This window comes from Mauremys mutica, chromosome 2 (assembly GCF_020497125.1).
Source record: "Mauremys mutica isolate MM-2020 ecotype Southern chromosome 2, ASM2049712v1, whole genome shotgun sequence".
Taxonomy (NCBI): domain Eukaryota; kingdom Metazoa; phylum Chordata; order Testudines; family Geoemydidae; genus Mauremys; species Mauremys mutica.
Genome location: NC_059073.1, coordinates 291,842,525 through 291,854,086, shown reverse-complemented (window position 1 = coordinate 291,854,086; position 11,562 = coordinate 291,842,525). Strand labels below are relative to the sequence as shown.

The 11,562-nt window shown below is 49.3% G+C and overlaps 1 protein-coding gene across 1 annotated transcript; it reads left to right on the top strand.

The window, feature by feature from the left end:
* The first annotated feature begins 680 nt into the window (after positions 1–680).
* On the top strand, positions 681–6,189 carry LOC123362799 (cathelicidin-2-like). The gene is made up of 4 exons (XM_045003283.1): positions 681–925; positions 3,789–3,896; positions 4,747–4,830; positions 5,868–6,189. Exons 1-4 carry the CDS (start codon positions 746–748, stop codon positions 5,976–5,978), a joined length of 483 nt encoding a protein of 160 aa, XP_044859218.1. The 5' UTR covers positions 681–745; the 3' UTR covers positions 5,979–6,189.
* The last annotated feature ends 5,373 nt before the right edge of the window (positions 6,190–11,562 follow it).

Below are 11,562 nucleotides of genomic sequence, written 5' to 3'. Positions count from 1 at the left end.
GCCATGGAATAACATTAAGAAGGGACGGGTTAGGATGACTCATAGGAAGCTTTCATGAAAGCAAAATCTCTCAGGCTTTATAACAGGGTCTTCCTATTGGACACGGGGGAGCCCCACTGCTAGGGATACAGAAGAGCCGGTTGGCCTGTCAGGAGCAGTCCGGTGTGTGGTTATCCATTGTCGATGGACTGTACGTTCCCCTTGGATTTAGTGGTGGCACCATCAAAACCAATGACCTGGAGCTACTGACTGGCTCTGGGGGAATGCTTGTTGTGGGATTTCTGGACTGAGAGCTGACGGGTAAAGCTCTGGTTGTCTGGACTTTATGGGACAGGTCTTCTATTGGTGTAAATCAGCGTAGATCCATGAAAGCCACTGGAGCTATGGCAACTTGTACCAGCTGCAGATCTGGCCCAACAGAATTAAGACACGTCGCTCAGCCTTTCCGGCTCTAGATACCCCCTATCCACCACCATGGGCTGTTTTGCAATTGGTGCACACGATTTCAGCAATGTATTTGAAAAAACCCTCCTTTTCCTCTGACCGACCTCCCCGTTCCTGCCCTGGAGGGTGGCCAATGGAAACGTCCTGCAGATGGATGGGGAAAAGTCACCGGTTAAGGGAGGACCAAAGCAGGCAGCCAATGAGGCAGTAGCCCCTACAGAGGAGGCAGCGTTTAGAAGGGCTCCCCCCGGGAGGGACAGTTCTGCCCACCCAGCTCTCACTGAATGCCCCAGGGCACAGGATGGAGACCTGCCTGAAAGTCCTGCTGCTCGTCGGGGTGGTCACAGCAGCCCCCGCGCCCTCATCGTCCCCTCTGCCAACCTACGAGGCTGCGGTTTTAGCTGCAGTTGAGATCTACAACCAAGAGCCAGGCACAACACTGGCCTATCGGCTCCTGGAAGCTGAGCCGCAGCCAGACTGGGTGAGTGACCTGGGGCAGAGCCGTAACAAGGGCGAGGCGAGTGAGACACTTGCCTCGGGCGCACAGAGCCAAGGGGCCCAGAAAGCGGCAGAGGGGGAAAAAAAGCAGAAAAAAAAGCTGCGATTGGTGGCGCTTCGGCGGCAGCTCTACCGCCGCCACTTCATTCATTCTTCGGCAGCAATTCGGCGGCAGGTCTTGCCTCCGAGAGGGACTGAGGGACCCACTGCCGAATTGCCGCCGAAGAGCTGGCCCTGGGGGAGGGCGCAATTTTATATTCTTGCCTCAGGCGCAGAAATACCTAGTAACGGCTCTGAGCTGGGGAATCGCTTTGTGGCCTGTGTATATTCGATGCTGCTTGAGCTCAGGGAGCACGTCAATGGGGAATCGCTGCCTCTAATTCTAGACTCCTGTACCCACAGTCTGGTTATTTGCACCCTCGTCATTATCCAGGGCTGATTTCTGGTGGCGCCATGAGAGACAGTTTCTGCTCACAATCCAAGTAGGCAGAGGATGGGGAAGGGGAACAACGGGGAATTTACAGACAAGCCAGCTGGAGTCACTGAAAGCAGCATGGCCAAAATTGGTTATAAAGAGGGAGTGAAATATGTGCAGGGACGGGTAGCAGCCAGACAGCTATTTCCCTTTATTGCGACACAGCAGCTTCCCGGTCCCGCTGCAGAGGAAGGGCCTGACACCAGCAGTTCATTCACATTCAGCAGGCAGAGAATGTTTCCATTTGAATGATACTGTGAGCAATTCAGGGCAAGGACCATCTTAATCTGTATTTGTACAGCACCTGGCGCAAAGGGGGTGACCAGCTACAAGTGTTCAAAGAGAATGAGTCTGCCCTGAAAAAATCATGGGATTGGCTTACAGTTCTTGAATTTTTTAAAGTAATACATTTGTTTCCTTTTGTTTTTTCTGTCTGGGTTCTGAGCCTTTACAAATAAATACTGATTGATCATTGAAGGCTTGGACTTCTGAAGATTTAAAAAGGTTTCAGAGGAGAAATTCTTTGAATTCAGTGCCCTCTCTGGGTCTCCTTGCGCAGAGAATTCAAATTTAGCAGTATGTAGAAGACAGATTTAATTTAAAGACATTTGTTAATCCCTTGTTGTCATTATTTATTAAGTGGTAACAAAGTGCTGGGCACTATTCTTCGCGGAGGACCTAATTGAGAAATTATTTATATCCCAGCAGCATTAGAGGTTCAAGCCAAGACAACGGCCCTGTTGTGCTAGGTGCTGTACAAATACATAGCAAGAGACAGTTCCTGCCTAGAACTTTACAATCTACATAGATAAGACAAAGGGTGGGAGAAAGGACGTATTATTATCCACATTTTAGAGGGGGAAACTGAGGCACGGAGCAATACCTGGCAATCAAAATAAGCATACACCATGCTATATTCTAATGTATGTAATTTTTCATTAATGTCCTGTTTACTGACACCTATGCTGACTGGAAAAGTTGCCTGAGTTACTTTTTATGTTCAGTTCAAGCTTATGTTCCTTTTTAACTGCTCTGAAAAGTGAGTGTGCCCCACATTGGCATCCCCTTGCTCAGCAGAGCTGCTCCCTCTGCGTATGCAATCAGAGCTGTTGGCCAAGGGTCTTGAAAGTGACAAGTGATTTCAGGTGCCCAACTTGAAACACTATTAAAGGGTCTGATTTCCAGAACATGCTGAGCACCTGCCCTCTGAGCATCAGGCCCCATTCAGGATCTCAAACCGGGCGCCCAGTTACGAGGCACATATACTCACCAGCCACGTTCTAGAATCCTGGCCCATGGCTAACAGAAATGCTCACTCCTTTGTACTCCAGCTGGCTCTGCAGAGCGGGAGCTGGATTCTGTTCCTTCTCCTGCATCATCAGCAGCAGGTTGTTTACTGCATTCCCACGATGAGGCAGGAGAGGGAACAGCAGGGCTTGAACTTCAGAGCAAAGTTCGATTTGCAGGACTGACAGCTAGGGAAATAACCATTGTTCAATGACAGGCTTGTTCCCCTCTGGTCGCAGTGGGGTCAGTGGAAGTTGAGGGCACTCAGCCCCACACAGGAGTGCTCAGAGTGGTACCTGATCAGGCCCAAAAGGAGGACGCTTTGGGACCCAATGCTGCAAACATTGGCACACACAAGTAACTTCTGCAAGACAGGAACCTACATATGGAAATTGCAGTGAGGCAATAAGCCCTGGAATCCCAGGACCTCACTTGGACCTTGTCATTTGTAACCAGAATCGCACTTTCAGGAATTAGAGCACATAGAAAATCCAGTCACTCACTGTTTGTGTAAGAGAAAGGCAGGAGAGGGGGGAAGAATTGCAAGATACCAATTATTTGTTCTGAACCTACTGATGGAGAGACATGAGCCAGACCTGCATCTGGTGCACGTCAGCTTCACTTACGACAATGGAGCTGCACCAGATCTAGCCCATGGCATATAAAGTTGCATTCCTGCATTAATGTTTGAACTGCATTTGAAATAGGTAAGGCCCTAGACAGCAGCTGAGAATGATTATCAATCACTTATTACGTCAGTAGACTAGAGCAACGGTTCTCAAACTACGGGGCGGGCCTCGCAAGGGAGGCGTGGGCATGTGTGCTTTTTTTTTTCTTTTTGGAAGAGCTCTGGCTGTTAGGCCTGGCGGATAGGGCTCGAGAAGGGATAAAGGGAACAGATGGAGTCCTGCCACTCTGGGGCTGACAGCCAGAGCCCCGCCTCCCCGGGGCAGTCACCATCAGATTCCTGCCGCCGGGCAATATTGTAATACAATAGAAATATGATTACAAGGCCAAAGGGGAGCCTGGTGCCTTGCTGCTCACAGTGAATGTTTATTTTGTTCTTTCATTGAATTCTTCTTAGGACGTGTCTTCAAAAACTATCCAATCGCTGACATTCACTGTTCAAGAGACAGTGTGCCCGGTATCAGAGAAACGCGACCCCAACCAGTGTGAATTCAAAGAAGACGGGGTAAGGATCACCTGCTGCATGGAGACACCTCCCTCTGCACCTTCAGTTGACCAATAGCATCTGTTAGGTCCTGAAGCCTCACAGAAAATGTATGTTTCCAGCAGAGACATAAAGGAAGGAACGGGGCCAGGGGACTGCGCCCTTTCCGCAGTAGCCTGCTTACTGATCCTTACATCAATTCACAAGCCACATCCATCCATTCATCCAACCCCTAATTATAGGACTGGATGGTTTTTAATCTCTGGTTTGCTGTTGTCAGCTGGGGCACTGTTCTACCGGGGAACCCTCACTGAAGGCACAAGGAGAAGGGGATGCAGCGTGTGTAAAATCTGATTTGTGGTACACTAGCATTTTGATGTCCCTAATGAGATCAGGGCCCCTGCTGTCAGGTGCTGCACAACCACAGACAGTCCCTGTCCCGCCCCAAAGTGTTCACAATCTAAATAGACCAGACCGAGAAAGGCTGGCCGAGGGGGAGTGCTCTTATCCCCGGGTCACCGGTGGGTGATGTGACTCGCTCAAGGTCACACACCAGATCAGTGGCAGAGAGGAGAATTCAACCCATGTCTCCTCAATGGCCCCTCTCATGCAGCTGGAGGACACAAGGAATCCCACAGTGACTGCTTGCAAAGTAAGGAACTATTGAACATGAGCAAAGGCTACTTACATTGAAAGCACCTCAGGGCAGGGATCATCTTTCTGGCCTGTGTTTGTACAATTGCTCTCAAAATGGGGTCCTGATCCACTGTGATGTCCAAACCAGGCCGGAGGCTGAGCCTCCCAACCTCCTGCTGAACTTGTGACCAAACCGGACAGTAAGATGCTGAGGTCTCTTTTCTCTCCCTTGCAGCTGGTCAAAGACTGCTCTGGCTTCTTCTCCACTGAACAGGACCCCCCTTCCATCATTATCAAATGTGAGGAGGCGTCTGAGGAGGTGAGTGGCCTAGTCGGCCTCCTCTCTGCTCACGGCTGGGCTGAGGCGGGGTTACGGGTTTCCCTCGCTGAGACCCTGGCCAGGTATTTCACACTGCACAAGTGTCCCCAGAACAAGTGTCCAGCTCATCTGCTGGCGGTGAGTTGGCAAAGGCCTCCTGCCCACGAGCCTGGAGGTGGAACCCTACAGCCGCCAGCAGAACCGCAGGGAGCAAATTCTAATCTCCCTGGGATACGTAAGAAACCTAAAGCTCCATACGGTGCCTGGGAGCGGGGCAAGGACGGGGGGGCTGGGGAGGCTCCTCACCACCTGCCTTTGTCTGGCAGCGACATTTACAAACGTTGTGCGATGCAGACACTGAATGGCCCCTGGTCCCACACACCAGGCAAAGGCCCCAGCATGGCCCCTCCTTCTTATCCTAGAACAGGGACCTGCCCAAGGTGGGCGTAAGGGTGACAGACAGCAAAGGGGGAGGGGATAATGGCTGAGTTTATAATCATGGGCCTTCAATGGCACGGCCCTTGCACCCTGTCCCTCCAGTAGGCAAGCTCCTGCCCCTCCCTCAGAGCCACCGAGCGATGTCACCCTCCATCCAGAGTACAGCAGCAACACGCACTCCTGAGGGCTACTCCTCTCCCCCACTAATCACCTAGGCCCACAGTGACACTGGTCGGACGCCCTCTGTTGCTCTGGAGAGGCCATGAGCTCCAGGGGAGAGGGCACTGGATTGGGACTCAGGAGACCTGGGCTCTACTCCCTGCTCTGCTACTGACCAGCTGTGTGACCTCAGGCATGTCACACTGTCACCCCCTCACCCTTTACCCCTCTGTCTATCTAGACTGTAAGCCCCTTGGGGCAGAGACTGTCTCCCACTGTTCGTGTGTGCAGCAGCTATCACAGCTCTGATCAAAGTTGGGGCCTCTAGTCATTGCTAATAACAAATGAAACACAAGAGAGAACAAAGTAACAGTCCCTGAGCTGCAGGAGACGAGTTCAGTCTGAGTGGAGATTCTGACCCTGACCTCTTTCCTCTCTAGCCTAATGTCGTCACAAGGAGTCGCTGGAGACGTTGGGGGAGAAAAGCTGGTAGGTTTATTTATCGACATCGCTGGAAAATCGTTCGTGTGGGTTTAGGATTCCTTGGCTAAGAAGATCCAGAGAGAGAGGAGATGAAAGGGAACCGCTGCTGCCAGACCCATCTGTGGCTCCATTTCTCCTCCAGTGGAAGCACCATCGGAAGCAAGGCTTGAAACAATCTGAACAGCTTCAGAGCATCTGCTTCTATCCGCTGCTTAGCAGCTGTTGCAGTGCTGCTTACCAGGGCTCCTCTGCATAATAAATTGCCATTCTGCAAACTATACTGTTGTCCTCTTCTTCCATATTGTGGGAGGAGATTAGGGACGTGAACCGGAGTGAGTCACCTGACTGTGCTACTGGCCAATGAACACCCCCAACTAGGAGTCACATGCCATCCTCATTAAAGAGACCCAATGCCCAGGGCTGCCCGGGGGGTGGGGGTGGGGCAAGTGGGGCAATTTGTCCCCGGCCCTGGGCCCCACAGGGCCCCCCACGAGAACACAGTATTCTATAGTATTGCAACCTTTTTTTTATGGAAGGGGCCCCTGCCAACACCTTCTCTATTGCAACAGAGATCCAGACACTAAGGCTCAACTTTTTAACAGTGACTAGCAGCTATGGGTGCCCAACACAGGATGTCCTCAAAGGGGCCTGGTTTTCAGAAAATCCTGAGCAACTTCCCTCCGAAAATGTGGCCCCTTCAAGGTCTCTCTAAGTTTTGAGGCACCCAAAATCAATGGTCACTTTGGAAAATTTAGTACTCAGGGCATGTAATGCTTTAGAAACTGGAATTTACATTCATCCACCACAAGATGGCAAAAAAATTGGCCTTGAGAGCCCTAAGGGAATGCGTTGAAATAGCACCCGCAAGCCCCGGATACAGTCACTGAGGATCTTAAATGGGTTAACAGTCACGTCCTTCAGGGACTCACTCAGCCTCCCTGATTTACTGCGGGTTTCATCTAGAAAGTGGGTAACACCCACTGCCCTGTCGGCTCTATGACCCAGGTAGCCCCATAACCCCCAAAGAAATCACTCCCTGAGGGTTTAGTACACTCCAGCAAGGAGGGACTGACAATGTCCTGTGTTAAAGGCTTGATGGTGCTCAGGTCCCTTTGCAGACCCTCTGCCATGGGGGGGATTTTTCCCTAAAAAACAAGATGGGGCTGCTCCAAGGTTTCTCCCAACCAGGCACACCCGTAGAGTTCAGGCTCCCAGCACAGCTTTCAGCACGGTGTTTCATCTCCCTTCCCACCTTCCTGTACACAAACCCACAGGGACAAAATCCCAAAGCAGGGTCATTAAAGGTACAAATTCCATCAGACTGAAAACCCTCGAGCTCTTTGGCCTGACAACAAACCTGATTCTGCCGCCCTTATGCTCTAGCCTTGAATGATATGAAGTCTCATGAGAGGGAATATGGCTGCATCAGGCACTCTTTAGTGACCTGAACATTATAAAGTGGAAACATGGACAAATTGCTAAGGTTGAGTAGAAAAGAACAACCCAAGAACATAGGAAAAAACCAGGAATGCTAAGATATAAAGTAAGGGACATACCAGGCAATAAGAAGGAGTTCTATAAATACATTAGGAGCAAGGGTAAGATGGAGGAAAGTGAAGGTCTGCTACGTAAGAGGGAAGGGGAGCTAATAACAGAGGATACCAAGAAGGCTGAGGAGTTTGATGCCTATTTTACATGTCTTCACTAAAGGAGTTGATTGTGACCAGATGCTTAACAAGAAGGGGGAAGGAACACAAGCCAGAATAGGGAAAAACAGATAAAATATTTAAATAAATTGGATGTATTCAAGTTGGCAAGGCTGGACGCCATTCACCCTAGGGTACTTAAGGAAGTAGCTGAAGCAATCTTTGTACCAGTAGCGATTGTCTTCCAGAACTCATGGAGGATGGGTGGAGTCCCAGAGGACTACAGAAGGGAAAACATGGTACCTCTCTTTAAAAAAGGGAACAAAGAGGACCTGCGGAATTACAGACAGTCAGCTTAACTTCAACACCTGGAAAGTTACTCAAACAGACCATTAAACAATCCCTGTGTAAGCGCCTAGAATAGAACAGCATGATGAGTAGTAGACAAAATGGCTTTGTCAAGAAGAAATCATGCCAAATCAACTTAATTTCTTTCTTTGTCAGGTTACTGGCCCAGAGGATAGGGTGAAGCAGTAGATGTGCTAAATCTTGATTTTAGTAAAGCTTTTGACACAGTCCCACATGACATTTGCATAAGCAAATGAGAGAAATGTGGTGAAGATGAAATACTACAAGGTGGGTGCAACACTGGTTGAAAAAACATACTCAAAAAGTAGTTATGAATATTCACGGTCAAACTGGGAGGGTGTATTTAATGGTGACATCCAGTGGTCTGTCCTGGGTCCATTACTATTCAATATTTTCATTGATGAGGTGGATAATGGAGTGGAGAGTATGCTTAAGAAATCTGCAGAGGACACCCAGCTGAGAGGGGTTGCAAGCACTTTGCAGGACAGGATTAAAATTCAAAATCACCTTGATCAATTGGAGAACTTTTCTGAGATCAACAAAATAATACTCAGTAAAGACAAGTGCAAAGTTCTACACCAAGGAAGGAAAAATCAAATGCACAAATACAAAATGGGGACTGACTGGCTAGGTGGTAATATGCAGAAATGGATCTGGGGTTACAGTAGATCACAAACTGAATATAAGCCAATGAGGGGATGTTATTTTGAAAAAGCTGAATATCATTCTGGGGTGTCTTAAGAGATATGTCACATGTAAGCCCCAGGAGGTAATTGTTCCATTCTACGGGGCACCGGTGAGACCCCACTGGAGTGCTGTGTCTAGTTGTGGGTGCCACACTTTAAAAAATACATGAACAAATTGCAGAGAGACCAGAGGAGAGCAACCAAAATGATAAAAGGTCTCGAAAACCTGACCTATGAGGAAAGGGGAAAAAACTGGGCATGTTTAGTCTTGAGAAAAGAAGACTGAGGGGGACCCGATAACAGTCGTCAGATGTGTTAAGGGCCGTTGTAAAGAGGATGGTGATCAATTGCTCTCCATGGACACTGAAGGTAGGACACGAAGCAATTGGCTTCATCTGCAACTCGGGAGAGTTGGGTTAGATATTAGGAAATACTTTCTAACGATAAAGGACAGTTTCAGCATTAACTGGAATAGATTCAGCATTAACTGCACTTTGACACCCTCTGTTCTGCCCTGGTTCCTGGGCACCCACAATTTAAGCAAACACTAAACATTCCAGGAATCACCCACCAGTCTTATGGGGCCCATGCCAGGGCAAAGTCTTTCTAACACTTCCGCAAAGGTTGGGGCCCCCCGTGGACAGAAGGCCCTGTCCGTTTGCTGGATCAGAATCCGTGCCAGTTTAAACTCAGCTTATTTATGCCAAAAGCCCTTGCTCTGATTGTCTCTGGAAAGCCCAGTTTGAACCAGTGCATGAAAACCTGTCCAGGGGCAGGTGCCTCTTTAGAATGGTTCAGTTTTAGTGACTCCCCTTAACTGAGAGTAGAATACCATAATCCCGAAGCCATTTCTAGGTTTAACACATTGGTCCCCAAAGATCCTGCAGGGGGTCGCAGTAGATGTCACACACGGTTCTTCTCCCTCAGCTCAGGATCTGCTGCCGAGCAGTGAACGTGGTGGCTGCCGTGGCCACAGTGACCCACCAACAGGACCATGCCACCTCTCCCCATCCAGTGCTGGGAAGGGCCGTCATGTCGCCCCACTAGGGTTCAGTGATCAGGTCTGTGCTGGAGAGCTGCACGGAGAAAGCACCGAGACATCTGACAGATACAAGAGAACATCTGGTTACAGATGCACTTTCAAGAAGGAGACAGCAAATGTTTGCAGGCCCCTTGGCTGAGCAGTGCTGAACCTTGGGGCTGCAACAGAGCTGCAAGGGGACTCTCAGAGCAACCACTATTCAATAGCGTGTCAGAAACTAAAGACCGGGGTCTGAATTCTTCCCTGCCATGAGCCTCGGTCTTCTTTCATATGACACTAGCACCTACCAAGATCAGTTATGCTAAGAGCTGTACACACACATAGACAGGAGAATCTTGCCCTGCCGAGTGTTCACTCTAAACAGGCCATACGGACGAAGAGTGCGATCCTTAGTCACAGATGGGGAACTGAGCCTCAGACAGATAAAGTGACTTGCTGGAAGTCACACATGGAGCTGACAGAGTTTGCAAACTAATGGCCAAATTCAGTCATCAAAATCCAAACTGTGACCAAATACAAGGCTGCATCAAGCTATACCCCAGGAGGGCACATGCAAGAGGCTCCCCCTAGGCTGAGAGGGAAATTTCAGCTGGACAATATATGATTTTGTGATTACGGTTTTACAATAATTATAATCAGTAAATTACATTTTATCAAGGTTCAAGGATCTGATGAGCTAACAGGGGAGTGTTATAAGACACTAGAAGAATTTCTAGCATTTCAGCCACTGACTGATAAAGAAGTAAGTGGGCCGAGCGCACTGCCACCCGACCCCGCGTAGCACAGCACCAGCTTGAATTCACATACTGCACAGGGAGGGATGGAATTGTCAGTTACAAGCCCCGTCCGTCCTGCCTGGATTACAAAACCGCAGCTAAACGTTCAGCCAGAATGTGCAAGAAATGAGCTGAAGAAAGAATCCTGAGACTTCCTGTTCTCATCCTGCAGCAGAATCCTGATCAAGGGGGCTTCACAGCCAGCAATTCTGTCCACACTGTTTACTGTGTCTCATGAAATCTGACTCCCAAAATTAATTCAACTTTTCTTGGGCAGGTACACAGCCACGTGCAGTAAAAATTGGCCATCTGTGAATACAGGATAAGGAAAATAGGGCCGCAGCCTACAAAGGACTTAACCCATGAGAGGGGGATACATTTGTAAAGGGGGCTAGGAGTATGACTAGGAGCCATGGAATAACATTAAGAAGGGACAGGTTAGGCTGACTCATAGGAAGATTTCATGATAGCAAAATCTCTCAGGCTTTATAACAGGGTCTTCCTATTGGACACGGGGGAGCCCCACTGCTAGGGATACAGAAGAGCCGGTTGGCCTGTCAGGAGCAGTCCGGTGTGTGGTTATCCATTGTCGATGGACTGTACGTTCCCCTTGGATTTAGTGGTGGCACCATCAAAACCAATGACCTGGAGCTACTGACTGGCTCTGGGGGAATGCTTGTTGTGGGATTTCTAGACTGAGAGCTGACGGGTAAAGCTCTGGTTGTCTGGACTTTAGGGGACAGATCTTCTATTGGTGTAAATCAGCGTAGATCCATGAAAGCCACTGGAGCTATGGCAATTTGTACCAGCTGCAGATCAGGCCCAACAGAATTAAGACACGTAGCTCAGCCTTTCCGGCTCTAGATACCCCCTATCCACCACCATGGGTTGTTTAGCAATCGGTGCACACGATTTCAGCAATGTATTTGAAAAAACCCTCCTTTTCCTCTGACCGACCTCCCCCTGTTCCTGCCCTGGAGGGTGGCCAATGGAAATTTCCTGCAGATGGATGGGGAAAAGTCACCGGTTAAGGGAGGACCAAAGCAGGCAGCCAATGAGGCAGTAGCCCCTACAGAGGAGGCAGCGTTTAGAAGGGCTCCCCCCGGGAGGGACAGGGCTCCCCACCCAGCTCT